At 43.8% G+C, this 14,197-nt stretch overlaps 1 protein-coding gene across 2 annotated transcripts in view; it reads right to left on the bottom strand.

Annotated features, from left to right (window-relative positions):
* Positions 1 to 346: 346 nt before the first annotated feature.
* Positions 347 to 14,197, bottom strand: part of LOC137375417 (glycogenin-1-like) — a 73,503-nt gene continuing 59,652 nt past the window's right edge. For both annotated transcript variants that reach the window (XM_068042608.1, XM_068042609.1), the window contains 3 exons: positions 9,527 to 9,653; positions 5,043 to 5,262; positions 347 to 1,242 (listed from right to left, as the gene is read on the bottom strand). In XM_068042608.1, coding sequence (XP_067898709.1) covers positions 1,078 to 1,242; positions 5,043 to 5,262; positions 9,527 to 9,653 — 512 coding nt within the window. In that variant the 3' untranslated portion in view covers positions 347 to 1,077. The remainder of the gene's footprint in view (positions 1,243 to 5,042; positions 5,263 to 9,526; positions 9,654 to 14,197) is intronic.

Genomic DNA, 14,197 nt, shown 5'->3' with positions numbered 1-14,197 from the left:
ACGGAAATATTTTGAAAAAGAGCAAGGGCTTTCTTCCTCTGGTGTCCTAGCTAACATTCATCCCTCAATTAAAACACATTATGTGGCTGTCTGCAAATTGACTGCTTTATTTCATCTATTACAACTGACTACACGTCATTAAAAAAACGGTACTTCATTGGCTGTAAAGCGCTTTGGGACATCCTGGGGTCATGAAAGGCAGTATATAAATGGAAGTCTTTTTACATCAGTCCTGTGACTTTTAAACATTAGTAGCTGATAAAATGGCTGAGATCTTATGCAGTGCAGCTGGATATGCAAGATAATCAAACCCATAGGAAGATACGTTCAGTGAAAAATTCAACAATTTCAAACCAATAAGTTTATTTTGTGGGTAAAGTGCTAAGGACACATGGGAATTAATGGTCAGCAGGTTAATCACAACACAAATACCAGAAAAGGTGGATAAAGTCTTCAGTTCTCTGTAACAATTTTGCAAGGTATTGGTTATGTACAGTGCACAGACATCCCATCTCTAGGTTTTGTTTTTATATCATTAAGTCTCCAAGGTAGAAATTACTTTTTATTTCCCCAGTGGGGTACAGTGTTTTCTTTGTCCTTTGTAAATCTGATGAGTGAGGAGCGGGTGAGAGGAGGGGTGTATAGTTATTTCCCATCATGCAATATTGTAGCTACTGTGAAGCTACTTCAAACATTTGTAAAATACTGTGAGCACTGTTAAACTCAGTGTCTATAACACGGTTCAAAATTTAATTGTCTGTTTTACTAAGTTAAGCAAAAAGCAATATCTTTCTGGAGGAGCATTACAGCAGTAGGCAGTGTCGATGTGCAAAATATTGAATATTGGGAAGAGTTTTGTTTCAGGTGTTTGAAAGATGACGTTCTCAGGCTTTTGCCATATTCTTGCTACAGAAGTGCAACACCCAGGTGACAGCCAGATGGTGACACCCATTTCAAACCATGCCACTAACAGCTTAAGTACAAACCAACCATGCACTGAACTCCAGCCTAGATGCTATAGACCTTCTGTATTCAGTTCTCGCTGGGCAGCCAAAGGGGGAGTTCAGTGACCAGCCTTTAGTTCAAGTAAGCATCCAGCTTCTTTTGGATGTTCTGAAAAGAATCTACTCCCATGTAATCAGCTTGACCCTGTTCCCACTTTTTCCTGCGGTCCTCCGAGGAAACCACTGCAGCAGGTTCGGTGAATGAAAGCTGGGAAACAGCCTCACTCAACTTTTCTTCCTACAAATTAAAAAAAAAAGTTAATTGCAAAATTTCAACCCTCTGAAAAGCCACCATTACATTGGAACAATACTTGAAATTATTTTAAACAAGCTAACTAACTATCTTGCACTAAAATGCTGCATTATATAACATTAGGACCTACCAGTTAAGTTATGCTTATTCTATATCTGTTCAGTAATCTAGCTTTGTACAGATCAATATTAAGTTGTAAACAAATCTAAAAAGAAATCTCCCATGCACATGTCAGGCATTGACCCATTAACCTTTAATTAAGATGTCATGTACTTCACTAGCACAATCTTTAAACAGCATTTACATGAATACTATTGAGTTAACAAGGACTTCCCCTGATACAAGTGCTCTTAAGTTAGTTAACCAAGCCAAAGTTGAATGAGAACTGATTGTAGGGACAGGGACCTTTGAAGTTTAGCATACCTTCCTACAGAATGACAAGCCACAAGTGAAAGCCAGTGCATAGACCAAGCATGACAGCTGAAAGGTTGCCAGACATATTTGTGAAGACAGAGAAAAAGAGTCAATGTGGGAACGTGCACATCAGTTTACTGCATACAACAATGGCTTCTCATCTCGACCGCCTTCCAGAGGTCTGACATTTCAAGAGTTTAAAACCAACGTGACGGCTAATGTTTAGGAGTCAACTCACAACCACAGTTCTGAATTTTAATGGCAATTCAAGGACCAGAATGTTAGAGTCAGATTTTGCTTCAGGCTGCATTTAACTGCTGCTGGCGAGTTGCAGGCCTCCCACTGCAAAAGAGGGTGGGATATCGTCCACCTCTCAGTCGGTCAGGTCTGAGGCGGGAGCTGGAAGGCGATCCGAGGGGAGGTCAGGAACATGATTGCACCGGCATCAGCTCAAGGGGTCTTTTGTGTAGGCACGAGAGGGGCACTCCTGCTTCTCCTGAGCCTACAAACATTAAAATGTCTTTGGCGTTTTTTTTTGAGTGGCTTCCAGCAGTCCCTTTAAGGACCGCTGGTTAGGCAGCTCAAACCTGGTGCAACTAGGCAGAGCATGCGTGGGACCAGGTCCACCCATTTGTACCTGAATTTCAATCAGAGACCTATGTCCAGCAAAGGATCCAGATTTGCAGCTTTAAAACCAGTCTTACTCCTGCTTCAGGTAGGTGGCTGGGCTGCTCTCGCATTTACTGGGCCCGCCTGAACATTGCATCGGAGGGTGGGGGGCCTTCGGCTTTAAAGGGGTGATTTCCCACCCATCCCTCCACCCCCTCCCCCATTTCAATTTTCAACTGACAGCCACAAGTTGAAATTTTCTCCAAGATGTTTAGAGGGTTGTGGGGATGGGTGGGAAGGCCAAAGACAGAAGATTTACTTCAGCATCTTGCCTTATTAAGCATGTTTCTGGGACAAGCATTGTCAGAGTGAGCCATGACTGCACTGCCCCCCTTTTGTATCATTCATTTAATTGAAGTAGACACACATTAACTGCATGACACGGACCAGAGATCAAGCAGCAGGCAGATATTGGGTAGGTCATTTTCTTGCACCATTGTCTTGAATGTTCAACAAGGTGAGAACTGGGTCTTAAATCATCACTTGCCCACTTCATGAGCTTGTAATTAGTAAAACTGACCTCAAAGTCCCCATTTATTTCCCACACATTTTGGGGGGTAATTCATTCAACTAGGGCAGTGGTTCCCAAACTGGTACGCGAGTTATTTCTGGGGGTACGTGGGCGAATTGTTGAAAGGTGGACTTAACTTTTCTCGCCTCATTTTTTAAAATTCATTTTTTTATTTCTTGTGTGTGTTTAAAGAAAGAAATGTTGGGATGCTTCCCAGTGAATGTTTTCTCTGCCTGTTGTATTTTTCCCAAATGCAAGAGCTAGTGATGTGGCCCAGGGACAGAGTGGTGGGTTTGTCCCAGGGGAACAGGTCTCTGCTATCTGGTCATTTGCGACCCCTCAGCCCACTCTTTGAGCTTCCTAACGTGGATTGGAGATCTCAGCAGAGTACTCGTCCTCTTCCAAACTAGGTGGAGCCGGCAGGGTCACCTATAGCAATGCACCGTCCAAGAGGAGGAGACTATCATCCACACTTACCTGGCGTTATGCCTGGAGAACCGAGATAACCACCTGTCAGCCCACGGTTTCCTAAAAGTGCAGGAGTCCCGGCTAGAGGTGGGGTCTGGAGGAGCTGGGTGGGATGTGGCTAACTGCTCCAGCCCATTGACCTCATCAGCCGACCATGGGCTTTCATAGACATTGTATCGCCAGGCTGGCTCATTCAGGGAAAGAGTTGTGAATTGTTTGCCTCTGCAGGGAGCCTCTCATCCCCAAGAGGAGTCTGGACTCTTTGGGTTTCCACTGCCGATGAACCACGAGAAGCTGGATGGTTCCCGGGACCATATGATGCAGGGTGGGAGACCCTGCTGGAAACTTCACCGATTTAGGTAAGACGCTGAGAGTTTTCAGACTTTTTTTTAAAAGGGGAACTAACTCTTGATATTACAGAATCAGAAAATCATTTAACACTCCATTAACTAAACGTACCATTTATATTTTATATAAATGTGTACATGATGGTACCAATATTTAAAGGGGTATTGTCTTGATGAAAAAAAAAATTCAAATGATTTTACAACACAATAACCTAAATGGCAAGTTAGAACAAAAGCTTGCATTCATATGGCATCTTTAACATAAAGAAAAACAACCCAAGGGAATAACAAATGGAAGTTGGCAGGGAAAGGGATGTGAACAATGGAGGGAGAGTTTAGTACAGGATGACCAAAACCTGGCCAAAATTATGGCTTTTGAGAAGACTTAAAGGAGCAGAGGCTGGTGAGCATGCAGAGGTGGTTACTGCAGGAGTGGAGCCAATGTCACTGAAGGATCAACAAGTGTGAGATAAAAAAAGACTCGAGGATTGAAGGATGCCATGGAATATAAGACAAAGAACATTGTAAAAATAAGGTGCAGAAGGCCATGAAGGAATTTGATAAGAATGCATAGTTTATATTAAATATGGTGCAGGACAGAGGCCAGTGTAGGTCAATGATGGATGAATGGGACTTAGTGCAGAACAGGATACAGGACACTGCGGTTTGGTCAAGTGAGAGCTTGTGAAGGATGGGAGGACATTGAAATAATGGAGTCTAGAGGTGATAAAGAATGAAGAAGGGTTCCAGCGGCAGGAGCAACAATGTTACACAGGTGGAAATAGGTGGTGTTGGTAATGGTTAGGATATGAGGTTTTGTTTGCCCAACAGTGGAGTGCACAATTATTTGCCAAGTCCAGTTTACTAAGCAACTTACGACTCAAATTATCACTCCAAGCATTACACATCTTTGCTCAAACAACCTCATTCATCACATTAATGACTAGTAGTACCATAAAGGCATTATTTAAGTTGTATACGTGCACTATAATTTTTACATTTTGTACAACACTTGGCCATTAAAGGGGCTAATATATTAAACCTGTATGCTGGTAGGGGTACGTGGGCAGCTGGTAGTTCTGGAAGGGGGTACGCAATAAATAAAGTTTGGGAACCTCTGAACTGGGCATCAGCTTAACATAAAGCACAAGTATGTGCATTCATTTAATTAATTTATTGGCATGCCCAAAAACCACTTAAACAAGGAGCTATTTCTTCCTAAGAAAATATCTATAAGTCACATAGTTAAGTAGGGTCAAATTTTTTTAGCCACTTGTCTACATGTTAGTTGATCTCCAACATGTCAAAATGTCCCAAAATATTTTGCCCGTTAGTATTTCAGCATGCTTAAACCCACATTTATAGATGCAACCTACCTCCTGCGTGCCAGAGCTAGTGTCCTTTGAGATACCGTGCTCCGTAAGCAATGGTGAGACAGATGTCATGAAGGTGTCCCACCACATATTGAGGAATTCAGGGTGAACAGATGAATAATCATGACCATCTCTCATCACACATCTTGTCTTTGGGTCATAGGAGTAGTTCCATGGTTTGACCTTGCCAAGAAAGTGGACCACCTTGGCATCAGCACCATACCTAGGATTCCACATATTTAACATAAGGCATTAATGATCCTATCTAATAAATTAAAAAAAGACACTTTGAAAATTAGCTGATCTCTATCAGTATATAGTAAATTAAAGAATATGCTTTTTGTAAGGACAGCATTATATCATTTCATGGAGATTCCACCAGGTAACAGAACTAGGGCAGGAGACTAGACCACATAACACAGAATAAGCATACAACATTATAGTATGTAACACAGAATAAGGATACGAGATTATACCACGTTAACACAGAATAAGGTTACAAGATTAGACAATGTCACATAGAATAGGATACAAGACTACACCGTGTAATGCACAGTAAGGATAGAAGATTATAATATGTAACACCGAATGAGTATATTATACCATGTAATGTACTGTAATGATAGGAGATTATACAATATCATGCACATCAAAGATAGGACATCATACCATGTATCACAGAATAACAATGTAGTTCTACCAATGTCCCATTAAGCTAAGGCCGTCATTTTCAGTCAACATAGGCAGCTGATCCCAACTCACCAACAGAAACAGGTTCTAATGTCCTCTGAAAATGGGGGAGGTTGGTGTACAGATGTTACTCATTTAAAAGGTCAAAAGGCCCCAAAATCACACTTTCCCCCCCCGCCGTTCATACCTGTTTTGGTTGTAGCCACTAACTCCTCTTCAACCAATTCGATTCACTCCGCGTGATATCAAGAAACGACTGAAGGCACTGGATACTGCAAAAGCTATAGGCCCTGACAATATTCCGGCAATAGTTCTGAAGACCTGTGCTCCAGAACTTGCCATGCCCCTAGCCAAGCTGTTCCAGTACAGCTACAACACTGGCATCTACCCTGCAATGTGGAAAATTGCCCAGGTATGTCCTGTACACAAAAAGCAGGACAAGTCCAACCCGGCCAATTACCGCCCCATCAGCCTACCCACAATCATCAGTAAAGTGATGGAAGGTGTCATCAATAGTGCCATCAAGCAGCGCTTACTTAGCAATAACCTGCTCAGTGACGCTCAGTTTGGGTTCTGCCAGGGGCATTCAGCTCCTGACCTCATTACAGCCTTGGTTCAAACATGGAAAAGAGCTGATCTCAAGAGGAGAGGTGAGAGTGACTGCCCTTGACATCAAGGCAGCATTTGACCGAGTATGGCATCAAGGAACCCTAGAAAAACTGAAGTCAATGGGAATCGGGGTAAACCCTCCGCTAGCTGGAGTCATACCTAGCGCAAAGGAAGATGGTTGTGGTTGTTGGAGGTCAATCATCTGAGCTCCAGGACATCACTGCAGGAGCTCCTCAGGGTAGTGTCCTTGGCACTACCATCTTCAGCTGCTTCACCAATGACCTTCCTTCAGTCATAAGGTCAGAAGTGGGGATGTTCGCTGATGATTGCACAATGTTCAGCACCATTCGCGACTCCTCAGATACTGAAGCAGTCCGTGTATAAATGCAGCAAGACCTGGACAATATACAGGCTTGGGCTGATAACTCACCTCCTGACTCCCCAAAGCCTGTCCACCATCTACAAGGCACAAGTCAGGAGTGTGATGGAATACTCTCCACTTGCCTGGATGGGTGCAGCTCCAACAACACTCTAGAAGCTTGACACCATCCAGGACAAAGCAGCCTGCTTGATTGGCACCCCATCTACAAACATTCACTCCCTCCACCACCGACGCACAGTGGCAGCAGTGTGTACCATCTACAAGATGCACTGCAGCAATGCACCAAGGCTCCTTAGACAGCACCTTCCAAACCCGCGACCTCTACCAACTAGAAGGACAAGGGCAGCAAATACATGGGAACACCACCAGCTGCAAGTTCCCCTCCAAGTCACACACCATCCTGACTTGGAACTATATGGCCGTTCCTTCACTGTCGCTGGGTCAAAATCCTGGAACTCCCTTCCTAACAGCACTGTGGGTCTACCTACCCCAAATGGACTGCAGCGGTTCAAGAAGGCAGCTCACCACCACCTTCTCAAGGGCAATTATGGATGGGCAATAAATGCTGGCACAGGTAGTGACGCCCACACCCCATGAAATTGTGGAAATATTAATAACTTCCCAGCATTGGAGACAAGATAGCCCACAGTAAAACTTCAATGTATAAAGCACTAGCAGCATTGTAACTGGCTAGTGTTAGTGAGCCAGTTTATCAAGGCTTAGTATTTATGCCTGAACCACTAAAGGGAGCTACTCATTCTGGTAATGAGGTTTAAACCAAAATCTTTAGAACTACTGTAGACAATTATTCTGAACTTTGCTCCAGGGAAATGTCTATTTACTGGGACAAAGGTCAAGAAAAAGCTAACAGAGATGTGTTATGCTGGGTCTTATTCCCTTATGTGTCTCCAGGAATTCTGGAGAGTTCCCTTGCAGGGCAGACCAATGGGATTAGGCCCAACATCAAATTGTTTATGAGGTAGGAGGCACTGTTTCCAGCCTCACAACTGTTTTCTTGCCTTTGAGGCCATGGACAGCTCCAAAAGGCAGGCAATAGGTTTGTACCAGGAAACCCCCTCAGAATGGCAAGACAGAGAGGATCCCCACAAGGTGACACAAAAGCAAAATACTGAAATTAGAACAGGAAATGCTGGAAATACTCAGCAGGTCTGGTAGCATCTGCGGAGAGAGAAACAAGAGTTAACGTTTCAGGTCAAGGACCTCCTGATGAAAGGTGCTGTGTATTTCCTCCATTTCTGTTTTTATTCCCCACAAGGTGAGTAAGACAATTTTTCCAACTGTTTTATCGGATCTTTGGGCATTCTGTTTGCTGCTTTCAGGATGCAGCAGGCCTCTCAAGCCTTCAACTATGTTTCTGTTTCTTGCCAAGTGATAGGCCTGTCCTGGGGGTTCCCTGTTAATGGCCTGGGACAGGAAATATAGGCACTAGGCCCAGTATACTTCAGATGTATTACTCCTGTCTAGCACCAGAGTGAGGGTATCAGAAAAGCTGGCACCACCATCTCTATAAACAGCTCAGTGATTGAGATGGGGTTCCATCAGGCCAGGCCTGAAAGTTGAAGGGAAACCTTTGTTCACTTTTATCCAGGCTTACTTCATTCATGGTTTGATCTTTAAATAAGTCTGCTATTTTTAATCATGTTATCTCAGCAGATAACTGGCAGCTGTTCCCTTCAGCTTCAGCATTGGGTCACAGTGGTATGGACTGAAATTTTCAGTCAGGCTCATTCCTACCAAACCTACAAGCGCTTAAACCTGTGGCTCAAAAGGCGACATTAAGTTTGACACTGGCAGTTTCCACAAATACATAAATGCGTGTCAAAAAACACATACGTAACGCTCAATGACCTACAACTGCTTTGTAGTTTTTCCACCCAAATAATTTTTTTTTTTAACGTAACAGCATTGTCAAAACACATACCAAATAGTCATATTGGAATATTAATTTTCATTGCATTATACTAGATTTGGGTGCTGACCATAAAGCAACTTTTTGTCTCTTTGTCTTAAGTTCTCCATTTCCATTCTCAAATCACTTAGTTACCATTCTTTCCCTATTTGAAACCGTTGCACCTGATAACCCTTGCAACTTGACAAAATCGATTGTCAAAACAAATCTGATGTCTTGCTGGCCTCCAACAACATACATTAATCTGGCAAATTCCACACTCCAATATAAGACAATCCTTACTGTCGGAATTGTTATTTTCCGGGACAAGTAATGCAAGATGTCGACAGATTAGATGAGCTCCAATCACAATGTCATGGTGAGGTTAGTTGTGCTGGATAGACTGATGCAACGGAATGGGCTGCCTCCTTCTCTACTGTAATTTCCATGATTTTAGTAAAGTAGCAGGGATCTAGCCCTGAGGTCATGAAAGGCACTACATAAATGCAAATCTTTCTATTTTTTAAACCTGTATCAGATACACCTGCTATTTCTTTTGGGATTCTAAAGGGACTAGATAATGTAGACCACGATAAGGGGAAGGCTCCAGGGCTCAACAACCATCAGGCACACCCCACAAGAGGGACACCAATTTTTTTTTTGCGAGACAGAACCCATACATCGGAACATTAAGTGGTAACATCACAGATGGAGACCATTCGGCCTATCCAGCCCGTGCCAGCTCTCTGCAAGAGCAATTTAGCTAGTCCCATCCACCCACCAACCCTGCCCTTTCCATGTAGCCCTGTAAATTTTTTCCCTTCAGGTTCTTACCCAGTTCCCTTTTGAAAGCCACAACTGAATCTATCTCCGCACTTTTTTTTAATGAATACTTACTGTTTGAAAGCAGGAAGGTAGGAATAGACTGCGACACTGCTCAGGTTGTAAATGAAAGGCAAGTGCTTATTGATGTCTGCTGTTGACCAGTTGCTGAAGAAGCTGTTCAATAAACCCTGGTCCCCACCTAAATTTAAAAAAAAACTTCAAAATGTTAAGATGTCAGACACCACTTGCCATTTTAACAACTACGTACTTTTATTTTAGCTCCTTTAATTTACTTAAAGCAACCTAAGGCACTTCAGAGGAGTGTTACAAACAAAATGTGACATTGAGCCACATAGGGAGATATTAGGACAGATGACCAAAAACTTGGTTAAAGAGGTGGGTTTTAAAGAGGGAAAGGAGAGGGGTTTTAGAGTGAATTCCATAGCTTTAGGGCCTAGGCAGCTGAAGGCATTGGCACCAATGATGGAGCGATGAAAATCAGGAATGTGTAAGAGGTCAGAATTGGAGCAACACAGAGATTTGGAAGGGTTCTGGGCTAGAGGAGGTTACAGGGAAAGGGAAGGGCGAGGCCACAGAAGGATTTGAAAACAAAGATGAGAATTTTAAAACTGAGGAATTATAAAAAGACTTGCGTTTACATCGCACATTTCACAACCACCAGACGTCTCAAAGTGCTTTACAGCCAATGAAGTACTCTTTGAAGTGTAGTCACTGTTGTAATGCAGGAAATATGGCAGCCAGTATGCGCACAGCAAGATCCCACAAACAGCAATGTGATAATGACCAGTTCATTAGTTTCTTGTGATTTTGATTGAGGGATAAATATTGGCCAGGACACTGGGCAGAACTCCCCTGTTCTTCAAAATAGTGCCATGGAATCTTTTACATCCACCTGAGCAAGCAGATGGGGCCTCGGTTTAACGTCTCATCCGAAAGTGACACCTCCGACAGTGCAGCACTCCCTCAGTACTGCACTGGGCGTATCAACCTTTCTGGAGCGGGATTTAAACCTGCAACCTTGTGACTCAGAGGCGAGAGTGCGATCAAATAAGCCCCAGCTAACACTCATTCGTATAACTGAGTGTTACTATTTATTCACAGACAACTGGCAGCCTCAGCTGCCATTCACAGGTGACTAGCTCAGCTCTCAGCATTAAAGTTACAAGCTGCCATGCCACTAAAAGAATTGCAAAAGAGGATGCTAAACCCTGACATTAAAGTCTTGCTGTGTAGAGTCTGCAAAAAGCTGCCTGAGAGGAAAGAGAGTATGCCTGACAGTAAAAAAAGTGAGCAGTGCTAAACCAGCACTTAAGCTGCAAAATGTATTATGGCGATAGTTTGTTTACATTCTTGAAGGAATATTACACAAGTCACCAGAATGTTGAAAGTCCATTTAAACTAAAGATTTAAGTGGTCCATTTCTGTACGGCCAAGCTAAGTGGTTCTGTATACCTGCAAAATGCATACATGCAGCTTATAGATCAAACAAGCTGGCTCCATTCTGAATTGTCGAGGGAATTTTGCAAGTTGTACTTTTAAGGTGCAGATCACACTTAATATTTAGCCTGTGACACGTTGGCTCAAATTCCCACAGTGGATGTTATTTTGCTTTCATCTGATCTGCACCATATATGGTGAAGCTGTCCAGCACAAAAATAAAGTTTGCATTAGTTTTCAAAACTCTCTGTACTTCTGTGTGTAGACTTCGCTTGGGCAAGAAACATTTACACTGGCTTTTAGTCACAAAATTCAGCCCTCATTCCATTCTTCCCCCTCCCTGAATGTTCTATATAAAAAGGAATCTGTGCAACTTCATAAGATTATGAGGATCTCATTTACTACCAAAGGACTCGTAATCAAATCTCACAAGATATCCTATATTGTAAGTCTGTAGCCCTTTGGAATTTGTTTTTAAGATTAAGATGAGGGTTGCCACTAGCTAGAGTCCTGAATCCTTTCCATTTTTGTCACCCAGTTCCACCAAAAATGCTCTTAGTCATAACATAGAAGGTGCAGAGTGAAAGTGTCTGCTTATGACAACCTGGACTACTTGGTAGCGTTCTCATCTTCAAGTCAAAAGATAATGGGCTGAATTTTATCCTTGGCAGGTGGGAGCTGTCCGACTGAAAAGTCGGTGGCGAACCCACCTCCACCTGGCGTGCATTTTGCAGTCCCCAGGCCTTTAATTGGTCTGAGGTGGGACTTCCATCTCATTGAGGTAGGAAGTCCCGCCTAATGGAGCTGTCGGCCAATCAGCGGGCTGGCAGCTTTCTGTTCCAGCAGCGCCACCAGGAACGGTGGCCACTGATGGGACTGCAACCCAGCTGAAGACACTATGTCGGGGAGCCCTGGAGAACCGGTAAGTTTTTGGAGCCTCGCCGGGGGCGATCGGTCGGGCCCCGGCGAGACAAGCATGAATTGAGGGAACGGCGGGCGTGTTGGGTGTTGAGGGTGGTTTGGGTATCGGGGATGGCCCTCCATCGGACACAGGGTGCCTGATCATGAGGGCCCCACCCCGCAGGCCATCAGAAAGCCACCTGCTTTTGTCAGGCAGCTTCTCTCGGGCCTGAGCTGCCCAACCAGCCAAGAGTAAAATCCCCGTGGCAGCGGGCGGAGGCCCTTAAGTGGCCGTTAACTGGCCACTTAAGGGCCTTGATTGGCCTGGGGTGGGTGGGCCGTTTCTCGAAGCTACCCTGTGTAAAGTGGCGGTGGAGGCAGGAGCAGGTCGGGAAGGGCCCCCGAGCCACCTGCTCCATTTTACTCCCACCCCCCCTCCCCCCACCTGCCCACTCTTAAAATTCAGCACAATGAATTCCAGCACCTAATCTAAAGGTGTTCTATTCCAGTGACTCGAGCACAAAGTCCAGTAGTGCAGCATCAGAGATACTGAGGCCCTGTCTGCCCTCTCAGGTAGATGTACAAAATCCCTTAACATTACTTTGAGTTCATCCAGTTTATCCAGTCAATATTTATTGCTCAGTCAACATCATTAAAACAGATTATCCGATCATCATTTTATTGCTCTTTGTGGAGCTTGCTGCCTGCAAATTGGCTGTAGCTAAATTACAACAGTGACTATTCTTCATAAAGTACTTCATTGGCTGCCAAGCCATTTAGGATGTTCTGAAAAGCACCATATAAATGCAAGCCTCTTTTTTGCTTTCTTTTATTGCCATCAGCTCTCAACATGCAGTTCTTGCACAGCTGGCAGCAACCCCAACGTAAACTTGACATTTGCGAGCAGGCCATTAGGAGCACAGGGGGGCTCGTAGCAGACAGGAGGATTTATGTGGGGTCAGGAAGAACAGAGAAACAAAACTAGTAAGGGAACTGGGCCATGGAGGAAGTGACTTAGGGGAAGGTGACCAAAAACCTATTCAAAAGGTTAAATTTAAAATGTTCTACAAGTTGCTACAATTTAAGTCTCAATCTCTACTTGCCCTGTTCCAGTATATCAACTGTCATGACGAGACCAATCTATAAACAAAAGAATCAGCTTCCTTGATAAAATGTCACAATGTGCAGACTCGCCCAACAGCTCCTCCTGGTTCAGCTAGAATTCTTTGCTTAGCCACTGCTCAGAGGTTTTGTGAGGCAGGGGTGAGGGGAGGGGTGTTACAACTTCAGTGAGACCCGTTGATGTTAAAATACGAGATGTGAACCCCCAGGCCAATTTAAAGGTTTACATAAGATTTCAAATTTTAGGCTTTTATTAGAACAGAAATCTCCATTAACCAAATAGTATTTGTGAGTGGCTGATACCCCAGATTACAAAAGGAAGATATTTTCTTTACTTATTAAAATACTTGAAAACCTCACACGCATTTATACACTACACAGTCCTTTTTGATGGCGAAATCCTTTGCAGTTAAGTCTTCTCCCAGTAGTAATGCGTTGGAACGCCCAGATCTTTTCAAGAATCAATGTCCTCTTTGCTCTCTTCTTCAAACCCGGACATCTGTGAATAAGGCGATTCCTGGTGATCCTGCTGGTCTTCTGCTTCTCGCAAGCTTCAAATTTCAAAACAAGTTCAAGTCTTCGCAGCCTTTTACTATATGAGGCTTCCAAGAGCAGGTGTTCTCTCTCTCGACGCTGCATCCACTGCTTGTCATCCTTACAGCCTGCTCTCAGGCTACAACCACTGGGTTCCCTTCTTACAGCCTGCCTGCTTTGAGGCTGCAACTGCTGGGTTGCTATTGCCTTCAGAAAATCTGTTATTATTATCTGGACTCAAAAGTCAATGGCTTTTTGTCCTGTTCCAAAATGAAGAGTCCAGAGTCTGGTTTCACAGAGCCACCTGGGCCTTCCATTGTTCCCAGATGTTAGCAGCTGCTTGGTACATTTGTAGCTTCAGGATCACTGGGCTGGGCAATCTCAAACGCGGCGGCTCCTTGCCGTTTTATGACCCGAAAGTCTGGGAAGGCGAAACCCATTGTTCGTCAGGTGTTAGCCCTGCAGTCTCTTTTTTTACCCCCAAGAAAATGTCTTTTATCTGTCTTGTCCTTTAGCAGAGTGGATGTGAGATCACCTGACCTACTGGACTCCATCTTAAAAATCACCATAGTTAAACCATAATCATGTTACAAAGTCTGGCGTTCATAACAGGGGCTGTGGCAGGAAGTAAGGGGCGAGAGTAGGGTTGCTAACCCTCCAGGATTGAAGCTTAATTTCCAGAACACTGCTGTGAGGAATCCAGGGAGAAAAGTCATCGGGCCGTTACAA

Source organism: Heterodontus francisci, chromosome 11 (assembly GCF_036365525.1).
Source record: "Heterodontus francisci isolate sHetFra1 chromosome 11, sHetFra1.hap1, whole genome shotgun sequence".
NCBI classification, from domain to species: domain Eukaryota; kingdom Metazoa; phylum Chordata; class Chondrichthyes; order Heterodontiformes; family Heterodontidae; genus Heterodontus; species Heterodontus francisci.
This window is presented reverse-complemented; position numbering and strand designations above follow the sequence as displayed.